We start from the raw sequence: 13,152 nt of genomic DNA on the forward strand, positions 1-13,152 counted from the left end.
ACGACGATTTAAATATAGAAATTATTCCGATTCAGGGGAAGTTGCTATTCGAGTCTTAGTCCGGGAAACGGTCGCAGTGACATGACATAAATAGCGACCAACCTATGGAATATCGGAGAGTCAACAGCGCGGTGGCATTCAATAGGCCTACAAGGATTCAAGTACGACTCCGAGGACGATCAATACGAAACGTTGGAGCCCAGTGAGAACTGGACAGAGGAAAACTAAAAGAGGCTCTATGCCTCTATCAGTAGATCGCAAATCCCACAAATTTGTGTATCCTCGACCCGATATGAACTCAAGGACGACGGATCACCCCAATATCACACTCGGCCCGTAGTGGGACTTCTCTTTTCTCCCATGTGAGATATTGGATCCGGACCTCAATAAGCCGTGTCTCATAGCGTCCAGCGTCCTGGAAGCTCAAGATCGAAAACCCTTTCAAGATTGTCAGTGTAGACCTGGGAAAATAGTAAGGCCACTCTGTTCCCTTGAAGGCATATTCTCTTACCGAAACATCTCAGTCCCTATAGAGTACTGATATCTAAGTGAACGGACTACTCCATCGGCGGACCATCACTACCGGTATCGCGCATTTGCCTTTGAATCATCATCATGAACATGCTGAACGATAAATTAGAGACTCACCAGCCTGAATGTACATGTGCTGCACTCCTTTTTGTATTTTTAAATCTTAGCCCCTGCTGTCGTGAATGCAGCAGGCCGCGCGTAAGACAAAGGTAGAGCCCTTCGCTCTCTACTCTCTTATTAATGATGCCGTGGAAGTCATCATGAGAAAACGGAAGTCAAAAACCAAAACAGACTCCCATCTCCCTTCTGAGTCAACAGAATTTGACAATGGCGATAGGCGACCGCTTATTCCTGCGTCATCGCCGGCCGCGTGCGGCTCATACCACATGACTATTTTCGTGGATCAGCCTACTTCAAGCCAGTCCCTGCGCCGCCACCAGCGAAACACCCACTCACAGTTGCGCGACCTGAATATGCTGACGCTGTTCAACGGATGAGAGTGGACTAATGGGCCTCATAGCCCTTGCGACATAGGCTCGTTCGCAAGTGGACACGTTTTGGGAGCGTCGGAGCAACTTGTCAAACACAAATGTGGCGGGACGATGTTTACGACAGCACTTCACGTAGCAAGTTCCTCGATCCGTACCGAATGCATAGGCATCGATACAGTCTCATTATGATCTACGAATGGACACTCACTTATAAACGATAGGTGAACAGGTGCAATGTGCATTTCAAGAGGAATACACTGAGGACATCGTCATTCCGCGCCAGTCCTCAAATGCATTTGCACATTGCTTTCACCATCTTGGTGGCGCCAGAGAATATGTCTCGTGTACCGCACCAGTTTCGTAAAACCTCGACGTATGGTATGTAAGCTGCATGTGTGAGTGAGCCGCACGAAGTTGAGGTAAGCGAGATTGGTACGAATTGCCAATATGTATGGCAGTGAGACTGCAACGAAGATGCCCACATTATGAAAGCGAGAGAATGATAATAGCACCAGGATAAATACATCATCCATACACGTCAGTTCTGGATGTCAATCAAAGTCAGCACCTCGCATTGCCTAAGTTGGTCTCATCGGCTCACCTCTGGGATCCGGAATATAGTGATTTCCTGTCAGCCAGAAGTTTTCGTTAACAACACCGGGATCGGAAACAGGAATCTACCCACCTGTTGTTTGAAGTATCGCCGATTCTCTTCGTCGATTAAAACGAGGTTAAGGTAGTATCTCACGCTAAACTTCTTGTTCACCTCCCGGAATGTTGGTGTCAACTCGAAGCCGCCAAGGAATAGACGAATAGGTATTGTCTCGCCTGTACCATACATGAGATTCTGGGTGATTGATGATTGGAACTACGTACCTCGGACTGGTGCGCCGTCCATAATCTCAAATTTGGTAATGGTCTCGCTCTCATTATACTGGTTCGGTGGGGCGCCCGTTGTTTCTCGGCGAATGATAGAAAGTTCCATATGTTTGATCTTTATTCGGACAAGGAGAAAGTAGATCTTGCCGACAATAACGTCTTTCAGATGGTACCTACATGGTTATGCATTTAGTTACAATGGGGGAGGGAATAAAAGTGCGTATACTTTGATTTATTGTACTCAAACTCGATGTGCAGACAGTCCTCAATACCGACTTCCATCTTGATGGAATTGTTGCTATCTGGAGGCATGCGGAACGAGTGGACATAAAGCTCTCTCTCCTTCGTAACGTCGGCTATTCTTCGAGAGATAGTTACTCGGATGAAATACCTGCGCCGACTTACTCAGTACGACATAATCGAGTATAATTTGCATCACTGACCGGAGTTTGACGTTGATGCCCTGGTAGCTTTCGTATTGCTTCTCCACGTTCTTGAAGAGGAAATCAAATGTCTGTGCAGCACGCATATCTCCTGGCGCGGCCAGTTCTTGTGACAACGACAGGAATTCATGATGGTGTCCCCGGTCATAAAATAACTCTACAGTCGAAAGCCATCAGGAGTCCTGCAGCAAAATGAAGGTGTGATACACACCGATACTTCCAATAAACTCCACCTTTATACCCTCATGCGCGAGCTTCTTCCCATCTCGGACTCGCACTGTAACCTGAATTTTGCAGAGTATCGCATCTCTTGTGCGTTTCAGAGCGGGATCCACGCACCTGGCCAGCAACAGCGTCTCCATCATAATAGACCGGGCATGAGACACTAGACTCCTTCTCGAGCTTGAGGTCGACCTTCTTGCGGTCATCCTCTGCCTCGAGCTTGATGTCGACATCAACTGGTGATGCGAAGAAATATGCCGCCATGGTATTGGTATAATAAGCCCGACCCGCTGAGCCAAGAGGAGAGCTTCGAGTAGAGGCGGTTGTACAAAAGTAAAGGCTGCGCGAGCGCTGGGCGCGTTCCGACCGCACCAAAGCGCAGGCCGGAGGCAGAGGCCGAGCGTGGGGAATTCGCTGCGTGCTCTTGGCCTTCGACGCCCATCGTCTCCACTCTGCGCTGGATTCAGGCCTATTTCAAACCAGAGTACTACTCTCTTTGCTCTGGCAGCTGGAATACAACTCTTGGATCTAGCTACAGCCTCAGGTGGATGATCATTTCCGCCGTGGCTACAAGACCAGACTTGCCCACTGTTGAATCAGAATACCACGAACTGGCGAATCTTCATAGGAACAACGATAGTCCCGGAGCCCCAAGCATGTCTTCAGACGACTCAGATGAGGCACAGGTCTTACTCTCACCAGGACAATCTGGGTCAAAAGGTGAGCAGTGCCGCTACTGTATAGCCACTGGACGGGAAGAGGACGTTTGCAATCTGCAGATGTTCCTCGGCTTCCCTCATTGACAGTACCCTCGGACCGCTAGAGACGTAGTGAGGTCTCTGCTCACCATCGACTTACTGATTTACGCGCTTGTGATTAGACACTCGTAGAGCTTTATTCAAACTGGGACTCTCCTTCTTCCTATTCGGACTGATAAACAATGGTATGAGATAAACATTTCATCGATTTCATCGGTCATCGGTGCATGAAATCTAAACGACTGTGCCCAGTGCTATATGTTATCATCCTCTCGGCAGCATTAGATCTAGTCCCACCGTCCACCCCAAAAGGAATAATCGCGTTTTGCAACATCTTTCCTTCGATATTCTCTAAGTTGGGTTGGCCATATTTATTGAAAGGCCGAATACGCTATGCTCGACGTCTGATTGGGTGCTGCTTGGCTAGCATGTGTGGAATGATCGTACGACATCTCTTCGCCTATCTTGAAGATGGGCATCCTGACCAGACTCCAGATTATATCAGCATTTGATAGCCTGTATATGCGCCTCCTCGGAATCTGCTTCGCGTCATTCTCAGCAGGTACGTCTCTCATCCAGCTCATGTCTACATGTGATACTTACATGCAATTCTCGAACGCCCTGTAGGTCTTGGCGAACTTACATTTCTCCAGCTTTCAACCAGATACAATCCCCCGTCGGTTGCTGGCCACAGTGTCGGGTACGATTCTGGGTTACTCATTATGATATTTCTTCATATATTGTTCCTAGATACTTTGCATCAGGTACAGGTGCTGCAGGACTGGTTGGTGCGTTCTTATGGTGGGAGCTCAGAAGTTTAGGTGTTCGCGTTGGTGTTGGACTTTCATCAGTTCGTGGTACCCACTGTTCAATCTTATACTCCGTGGATTGATTTATGTTTCAGATACTACCCCTTATAATTCCAGCAACCTATTTCCTACTTCTGCCTCGCTTCTCTTCATTTTCACCCTCGAATCTTCCCTCTTCTTTCGCATCTGCTACTGAAAGCGCAGTGGAATACGCACCACTACCAACGGGCGATGCTGACGAAAGTGCTCAGGGGCCAGGGTTATCGACGCCGGAAATCGATGAGATTATCAAGCATCCTGTCGCACTATCTGCTCATGATAAGTGGCAACTCGTAAAGCCTTTAGTACCGGAGTATATGCTGCCGCTGTGTAAGTGTGGTCACTTCTCAAATCTGACCACAGATATTAAGTTGCTCTGTAGTCTGTGTCTATCTGGTAGGTAGTAAATGATGTTGTATTGTTGTCTGACCATTCACAACTCTGTAGTTTGAGTACACAATCAACCAGGTGTGTCTTAATGCTTAGTTTGCACGATTAGACTGGAAAGTTTATTTGATAAGGGCATTGCTCCGACCCTGGTCTATCCGGTACCCTCTCCAGACGAGTACTGGCTCATGAGCAAGATCATTTATTCCATAAGAGATTACTATCCATTGTGGCAGGTGCGTTCGTCATGCTTTCATATGCTATCGATCTTGAAGTGATTTTGATACCAGCTGGTTTATCAAACAATGGTGTTTGCTTCCCGTTCAAGCATATCAGCCGGGATCCCTCCTTTACCCACAAGGTATCTCTCTCTACCAGCCATCATCCAGTTTTGTATCTTGGGTCTGCTCGCCTTTGAGTCTGCTGTTGGCGTGTTCGATGAACGGTTGGAAGGGCGTAGCTTCACATTCGTGTTCCTGCTTATCAGCATCGAAGGAATTTGTGGCGGACTGGCTTAGTGAGTAGCCGTCTCTTCTCAATGCCGATGCTGTCGATGTTCATCCCAGTGGTCTGTAGTGTCAATGTGTACCATCATGTCAACCAGGAACAAGCATCGCCAGATGCAGACCCGGAACGTGCCAAGCAAGAGCGAGAGTTCAAAATTGGATCTATTGGAATAGCTGATTCGACTGGGATCCTCCTGGCCTCACTGCTATCTGTCCCCACAGAGATTGAGCTCTGCAGGGCACAGGTTACGCGCGGTAAGCTTTTGTGTAAGAGTCTCTGATCGGTGCTGGGTTTTATTGGTCTCATGGATGTTGTACAACGCTATAAATTATATCCCACCCGCTCTGTCGGAGCAATCGTGCATAATAGTCTAATATTGATCCCCTAAACCGACCCTGTAATCTTTCCACTGCTATGAGTGTTCTACCATTGTGGTAAGAATACTCCTTAGGACGGCAGGTATATCATTTGTGTTAGAAACACGAAAGCCTCGACCCTGAAGAGCTTTGGGAATCCTAAAGTGCATCGTTATTCGGCCTATACCAGATGGCAACGGGGGAATAGAAACGGTTTACCATAATGCCTCCGCCCCTTCGCCGATGCAGATCAATGCGGTATTCACTTTCGGATGACGCGTCATTACCCTTTGAAGCTCTTCTGCCGTGATACCATAACGGCCGAAATTGGCATCCGTAATGGCGATCACGAACCAATCATCTGTGACAAGAGCTCAGCCGTTCTAGCGGGTGGGGATCAGAAGGCTGCTACTTACCAGCCTCGAACTTTGCCACCTCACTGACTGCCTGATCTATCGCCTCAACTGAAGTTCGTGTGAGCAGGGATGCATTGCAGAGGAAGGTGGCACCAAACGCACCAGTGTAATCGCCAGCGAAAGTGTACTGCGAGATCATCTCCATCTTCTCTACGACTTTCCATCGGTCTCGTAATTCCGTGGGCAACTTATCCGACTCCACTAAACATATGGAAGGAGAATCTCCCGACTGAAGAAAGGTAAGTTCAGTAGGCCCATACAGGAGGGTGTGCTGTGTTTTCCGACTCACGTGTCCATATATCTAAAGTAGTGTCAAGCTCTCAGAATGATCAATGAGAATGCGATCACTCACATCCCAAACATATTTGTCTTTCCGTGTAACTCGGTTGAACGTTTCCATCAACATGACCGCTGAGATATACTACCGTTTGCAAATAGATGCAATACAATGATGGTACACCTACCAGTTTCCATACTTCTCCGCAACCGGCCATCATACTGAAATCGATACCTGGAGAGGCTCTGGTCAGATCTTATGGACAGGTTGATCAATGGGGCGTACTGACATCGAAGCACTGATATCAAATATAAATCTGATCCGCTTTGGTCTACAGATATTAATCAATGACGATACTGAGCCAATTGGTACGATACCTACTTGATTTGCGGACGGCCCATCTCTGGTTTTGCCATACCGCGGCGTTTGTAGATTGTGGCCTCGCCTGTGAGGCCTTCAGTCAAGCGGCCTTCATCAAGCTCGCCATCCGTCTGACGCTTGATCCATACGCGTTCTTCCTCTTTTGTGGCAAGGTCTAGTAGGGCAACATTAATGACGTTAGAATGTGGCAAATCAACTTGTCCATACTCTCAAGCAAATCATGGAGCTGCGCTATATGCGCTTGCACGGCTGTCAGAAGCGCCCCGTAACCTTTCGCTTCCCCGGCACTCATATCCAATTCCTCTAATCTCCGGGCAAGCTCCTGCCGCGCCATTGCGCGGGCTTCCTCTTTGATACGATCGGGCACGTTGTTCTTGAGGGCGTCGGAGACCTGCAATGTATTATTCGACCGTACCGTACTTCTCCCATATAACGCGCCACTCACCTGGCTGATATCGTGACCTTTAAAAAGACGCATGTAGCCACCGCGTCCACCTAAGCCAGCGGTATCGCGCCCGCCAGTCTATGCTCTTATGAAGTGGAATGACCATTTATACCGAGACCACTTACTCCGCCAGCCCACGTATTCCCTCCAGTGTGAGGCTTGTTATTGGGATCATCCTTGCCGTGCTTGGGTCCGGAAAGATCGGTATTACCCTTCGGCTCAAATTTCAGGTCAAGGACTTTCTTCTGGGTACTCTCTCGAGCAGCATCAATGCCTAGGTGCTTCACAGATAGACTAGTACCTGATAAGCTCAGCAGCGGGATGAATGAGTAGGCATACCCATGATGATCCAGGATGTCGGTAAGTTTGTCAAATGTCTCAGGCTTGTATACATCGAAATCGAAGACATTTCGGAGAGTTGTCTCCAACGAGTCTGATGGATACGACTGCATATGGCGGACGATGTTGATTAATTCTGTGGTCCGGTCATAATTTTGGCTGAACATAGCACGTCGATTACGACTCACCTCTGAGAGAATACGGGTATGTCAAGGCACCACTTTCATACTCATGGCGGAGATCGTGGAAAACAGCCACCAAGCGAAGGATCATGTCCTCCTGAAGATCTGGCGCAAGCTGAGACAATAGTTTCCTTTCACTGCTCATGTCGGGATTCGTGACTGCATGACAGCTAAAATTGTCTCCCAAAACCTGCAGGAAGTGATTACCCAAGAACGCTGCGCAAAGTCAGAGTCAGAGACGATGGGACCTGTAGGCATTCAAGAAACATACGATATCCAGGCCTATTTGCTAGTAGGACTAGCCTGAAGCTGGGGTGAACTATGATATCCGATTCTCGTTCACGTTCACGGCGGACTCGGCGTCCATCAGGCAAGGTCAGCTGTCCATGTCCAGCCAAACTCCTGAAGATAGCCACGACGTGTTCCGCCGCCTTGTCCGCTTCATCTACAATGAGGACACGCCCGAGAGAAATAGCGCGGAGTAAAGGAGAATCCGTATACTTAACGATACCGTTCTCCAAGACGGTCCGGAACATTAGTTGGTTTACCGTGGTATCTCGGTGCAGCTGGATATACTCCCGTGGTCGTCTTAACAGCTAGCGCCAGATTATCAGCGTTACGTTCTCGCTAGTGAATGTGGATATCTTTACCTGACACAATCTAACAGGAAAGTATCAGCGTGAGCGCAGCGTGGAGCGATTGCATAAGGCAAACATACCGATCAACTACCTTGTTCTTTCCTACACCCTAGACAATATATATTAAAGCTTGAGCAGGTCATTGATCATACTGACTGTCTAATCATACCTGATTGCCTAATAGAACGAGATGCTCCCCGAGCAATTCCATATCGACGGCTAGGTCGCGCATCAGTCCCGTTTGCAGGCTGTTGTCATAAAAATGATCCATATGTGGAACATGCGACGTTACGCCCTCCAGATCATGAGACCTGTCGAAGGCTTGTATGAAGACAGGTTTTGTGTTCTGGGTGAGTGGATCGCTAGACGGGGGGAACAAGATACCATGTTCCTGGGCAACAGGTGAAGGGTTGAACTGGGCGTGCAATGAGGTAAACATGGACATGGAAAAATCGGATTCTTTGTACTCACAGCAGGTGTACGCTTCTTGATTCCAGCTTCCGCGAGCAGCTCCTCGAGCTTCATTGTCTCTGTTGGAGGCAAGAACTCCGCCAAAGTTGCACGGCTGATCATTGTGTACAAGTCATCATCGTCCGGGAACTCTGCGATACGACGGGCCATCCTGACAAGAGAGCGCGTCCCAAGCTTCCTATTCTTCTGCACTGAATCCGATGTCATGCTTGCTCTATACTTTTCCGCAAAAGACAGTAGGGTATTTAACAACATCGATGAACATGCAGTTTTTGAAAGAATCATGAATTCCTCTTCTCTTGACATCGGCTGTGCCGCAATTGGGAAGAACATATTGGCTTGTTCATCTGAAAGCCAGTCCTTCAGTGGAAGAGACTTTGAAGCTGTGCTTATAACTCGAAATGAAGGATGAGCAATAGAAAGACCGTCGTTTGCTTGCTAAAATCAGACTCAAAAAATATTTCGACAGTTCTCACTCGAATAAACCTCACCTCTGCATCGGAAGCTTCACGAACAAGTCGTTGGCCCTCCCAAAGCTCCACCTCTCTATCCTGCATGAGGCGAGCAAGTGAACCCGCCGTTGACCCAATAACATCAATCCCCGACATGTGTACAAGCCTACCAGCCCATACAGCTTCGACAAGGGTGCTAAAAAGAACGGGAGTGGTGAGGTTAGGCAGAGCTGTATTCACCTAAGCTCTGACCTTGGCTCCCATGTTGTTGCACCTTCATCCTCAATCCTACGGCGCATGATAAGCTCCCTTCCACCAAGTTCCTTGTACATATGATAATCTTCGGTGTCGTAACCTAAGACCGCACCAAATGCCTTCACCAGGAAAGTGGTAGAACACGAGGCGGTACTTGGGACCGCAGGAGGTACAAAGAGTATATCCCATCCCAGTGCATGAACTTGCAGCATCGAGGTCAGGAGACCCATGAACCTCTCGGTGGCAAAGAAGCCAAGCCGGTTGGATTCGGTGAAGGGGAACGGGAGAAGTGATTTCAGACCAGCTTTCGCTTCGACCGAAACGGGCGGTAAATTTGAAGGCCCATCGAAAGTCGCTCGAATAGTCTGTTCATTGAGCCGCTCGACGTGAGATATTGAGTATCCAAGAAGACCTAGGTGGTCGCCGTTGCCGTTTAGAGACGGACTGCCCAGAACACCTAGACCGGCTTCTTCCAGACGGTTTGAGAGCATAGCCCATGCAACGAAGGGCGCATATATAAGCGCAGGATGAAGCGTGAGCATCAATCTAGCAAGCTGTTCGGGTGAAATATGTGGCGGCGGAGGGAACGTAGACAACAGAGAATATAGTTTCGTCAGTGCGGTTTGAGGGAAAGCGGGAAGAGACGATTTGGCCACTGCATCGACTGAGTGACGACTTTCACTGGCAAATTGCGTAGTGATAATAATGTTCCTCAGCTTCTCGAAGAGAGTACTGGCAGTAGGTGTGAGTTGCGCAGATGAGGAGGGATGGATTGCCAGGAGGGACCCCACTGGGTCGATAAATCTAGCTTGAAAGCGACTACGGAAAGGCGGATCGAGCGGATATCCAGGATACGGGGGCACTGGCGCCGCGATAGCAATGACTCTGAAATTCTTGTGAGCGGGAATAAAAATCGCGTCGTTACTTGAGGTGGCGTCTACCAACTCGTATCGGTGCGGATGTATGATATGGGTGCCATCTTCAAGGTTCCTTTAGAGTGTTTTTAGAGCGCGTAGAAGACAACCATTATGTCTACGTACATCTCTCGGTTTTCTAGCAGATTATTGAGAACCTGAGTACAAAACATGAGAACACGCCTCATGATGCTACGGGCAACATACAGGCATTATTCCTCGTTCCGCTTTCTCTATCCCTTCTATGATGAGGATGCGCCCATGCTTTACCGCTAGTACAGCAGCACTATCAATATAAACAAGATCTCTTCCTGTTTGGATCTCTCTGCCCTGCTTGAGCTCGGTTTCTCCAACGTCACGGTGTAAAGCAATATGCTCATATTCTGAGTTGATGAGACTGTCGAATGATATTGTCAGGATGCACGTTGTAGATTCAGTAAGGACTCACCTGCAGAATGTCATAGCCAATCGTCGTGCATAAGGCCCAGGTTGTGACAAAAGGAATATATCTTGTCCGAGTAAATATTTCTGCAACATGAAGTGTAAATTCTCTAGGTTGAAGGGGTCCTTGACATCTAAGAGAACATCGTGACAATGAGGTAAGCGCGAAGATAGCTGAGCTGATTCGACTTGATATGATATATCGCCTAGCTGGAGACTGCCAATGGGTTGCGGCGGCGGAGCCAGCTCATGAAGAACGCGGTTCAATCTTCGGTTCGCCATTCCTCGCGAATGTTGCGAGATCAGTTTCCGTACGATGGTTCGGCTGACGTTCCTGTCTCGAATGGCAAGAGTTCATGACCTAAGATGAGTGTCAAAGTAGACAACGAACCACATACACGTCTTTTATGCTCTGATAGACCCCGAACACATACAGTTGTTCCAATAGACCCGTTCCCTGGTCTGCGCCAAAATTTTTCGTTCTACCTTTGTGTAATGTTATGCGCTGAATATTGAGCGACTGGGTATATCGTGCCAGAGAAAGTAACGTAATAAACGTTTTGGAGTGAGTAATGATACAAGTGCCAGTAGGACGTGCCCGCGCGATGCCCGATGCCACACCGAGAGGATGATATCCGGGCCTCTAATGGGTGCCGAATAGCCGGACCTCAGTGAATGTCTCATATCTCAAGACTCGCAAGAATCTCAGCTGCATACGCACCCAAGTCATTCTCAAAGCTTCAAGTGCGTAAAGAAATGTTGTTCGTAGAGTATATGATGGACAAATATAGTATCTACGATGCTATATCGAACAAAAGTAACAAGATGATAACGCGAGAATAAGTGCACAGTAGATTGTGAGCAGCAAGGGTTAGCAGTAACCCAACATTATATGAACACTATGTCGTCCGAGCAGTACTACTGCTGCCTCCAATTTCGACACCAAAGCGTTTCAGTTTCTCGAAATACTTTTGTACTCGACTGGCAACCTGTCTCGCCGTGCGGCGTCCATTCATAGCTTGGGAAATCTTCGCCCATCTAGAAACAAATGTAAAGTCGAGGTATGAGATCAGCGGCATGAACAACATACCGATTCTTTTCGCCATCGGGTATCTCTTCTAACAAGCGTTCGAGAAGATGCTGCTCCGATACGGACCAAGCCTGCTTGTACGTCTCCGATTTCGGTTTGTTTTTACGCTTTTGATTGTGCGTTTTGCCAGGCGGCTCTTCTGGTTCTTCGGGGAACTCGGGGACCTCTACTTCTGTCTTTGGCATCGACCTGACAAGAGAGTTTCGGGCCCGTTTGTGCATGACAGACAATTTCGCCGGGTTAGAATCCTTTTCGCGCATCCTCTTGGCCGGTTGCGGGTTGCGGCCAGGCCTGTCGAGTGTGACCTGATATGATGATGGGAGCCCAGAGACAACTGATGCGGGAGACGTCATGGATGTAGCTGGAGTATCCACATCCATTCGAACCTCTGAAGTATTTTCAAAGACCGACGGCTCTGCCTCGCTCAACCCTGGAGTTCCGTCTGCGAGCGAAATGTCCACATCCGCGCTCTCGTCGTCTTGATCCCTCCGAATGAACACCCCGTTAGATGCAACGGGTCGTCGCAATCCGGCAAATACGGGAACCGCTGCTTCGCTATTGATCATCCGCTTCTTGAGTTCACGAATATTCTCGCGTTCGCGGGCACGTCTTATCTCTTCAGGATTCTGTGTCTGCTCCTCCACGTCCGAAAGCGGTTCATCAAGATACTTGTATACAGCCAAGACGGGGTCCACAATACTCTCTCGCCTATCCTTCACGAGCTTCTGGAGGTCGGAAAGTTCTGATTTTTGAGTCAAATGCGGACGCCCTTGTTCTGCACGAGCATCCCGTATGCTGGATGCGAAATCCCGTAAGGGTGTCGGGTCTGATCAGGTGCGGTGAGAGGACATACAGCACAGGAGGGCGAAATACTATACCACATGATTGAAAGACAGTCCAATCCAGATTCTTCACAACAGAAGAGGTTATGTCTCTCTCATTGTTTAATGCAAATGAAGGCGATGCTAGCTGTAACAGACATGTATAATCATAAACTACGGAACCCGAAATGTACCAGGCTCACGCACTTTTCTCAGCAATGAGTCCGGAGTGTTCTCAGCATTTGAGGAAATCTCTTCACGGAGTTCCTGCAATCGGTGAATGTCCTCCTGTGTGCGTTTTAGCAACGCTTTCTGCGACTGAATAAATGTCGACAGCGCCTCCAAGCTGCACCATCGTAGTCAGAGCGAAGCAAACATCCAAGAAGAGACCCAGGAACATACGTTTTGGCGCGTTTTTCTTCCATAGAAAAGTAGACATGGACAAGACACTTGAAGATGGGGGCGTCGTGAGGAAAAAAGTGGCAGAGGACCACAATCCCGAAATTCAGGTGGATCTGGAGAGCAAATCAGTTTTGGGGTGTCCGAGGTCCCAGTTCTTTAGACGCGTCTCCGGTACCTTGAGTTCCCAGGCTCTCTGTTGTTATTCC

General features: G+C 48.4%; 4 protein-coding genes across 4 annotated transcripts; 1 reads left to right on the plus strand and 3 right to left on the minus strand.

The window, feature by feature from the left end:
- Positions 1-1,611: 1,611 nt before the first annotated feature.
- Positions 1,612-2,830, minus strand: FIBRA_07696 (uncharacterized protein; the record flags this gene model as incomplete). Its single annotated transcript, XM_012329368.1, has 7 exons — positions 1,612-1,650; positions 1,708-1,850; positions 1,899-2,074; positions 2,128-2,292; positions 2,345-2,501; positions 2,556-2,628; positions 2,684-2,830. The coding sequence occupies 7 exons, from the start codon at positions 2,828-2,830 to the stop codon at positions 1,612-1,614; spliced, it is 900 nt and encodes a 299-aa protein (XP_012184758.1).
- Positions 2,831-3,795: 965 nt separating this feature from the next.
- FIBRA_07697 (uncharacterized protein) lies at positions 3,796-5,346 on the plus strand (the record flags this gene model as incomplete). The annotated part of the gene is made up of 9 exons (XM_012329369.1): positions 3,796-3,886; positions 3,952-4,024; positions 4,075-4,174; positions 4,229-4,502; positions 4,555-4,568; positions 4,620-4,640; positions 4,694-4,795; positions 4,850-5,076; positions 5,136-5,346. 9 exons carry the CDS (start codon positions 3,796-3,798, stop codon positions 5,344-5,346), a joined length of 1,113 nt encoding a protein of 370 aa, XP_012184759.1.
- Positions 5,347-5,637: 291 nt separating this feature from the next.
- FIBRA_07698 (uncharacterized protein) lies at positions 5,638-10,915 on the minus strand (the record flags this gene model as incomplete). Its single annotated transcript, XM_012329370.1, has 22 exons — positions 5,638-5,783; positions 5,839-5,886; positions 5,941-6,067; positions 6,128-6,139; positions 6,191-6,249; positions 6,303-6,349; positions 6,405-6,446; positions 6,497-6,650; positions 6,704-6,887; positions 6,942-7,019; positions 7,067-7,416; positions 7,469-7,678; positions 7,734-8,058; positions 8,113-8,122; positions 8,181-8,209; positions 8,270-8,515; positions 8,572-9,009; positions 9,063-9,219; positions 9,276-10,268; positions 10,319-10,350; positions 10,400-10,589; positions 10,641-10,915. 22 exons carry the CDS (start codon positions 10,913-10,915, stop codon positions 5,638-5,640), a joined length of 4,152 nt encoding a protein of 1,383 aa, XP_012184760.1.
- Positions 10,916-11,532: 617 nt separating this feature from the next.
- Positions 11,533-12,969, minus strand: FIBRA_07699 (uncharacterized protein; the record flags this gene model as incomplete). Its single annotated transcript, XM_012329371.1, has 5 exons — positions 11,533-11,671; positions 11,724-12,549; positions 12,602-12,692; positions 12,752-12,890; positions 12,947-12,969. The coding sequence occupies 5 exons, from the start codon at positions 12,967-12,969 to the stop codon at positions 11,533-11,535; spliced, it is 1,218 nt and encodes a 405-aa protein (XP_012184761.1).
- Positions 12,970-13,152: the final 183 nt, after the last annotated feature.

The sequence above is a fragment of the Fibroporia radiculosa genome, assembly GCF_000313525.1.
Source record: "Fibroporia radiculosa TFFH 294 genomic supercontigs, scaffold15474, whole genome shotgun sequence".
In the NCBI taxonomy this organism is placed as follows: Eukaryota; Fungi; Basidiomycota; class Agaricomycetes; order Polyporales; family Fibroporiaceae; genus Fibroporia; species Fibroporia radiculosa.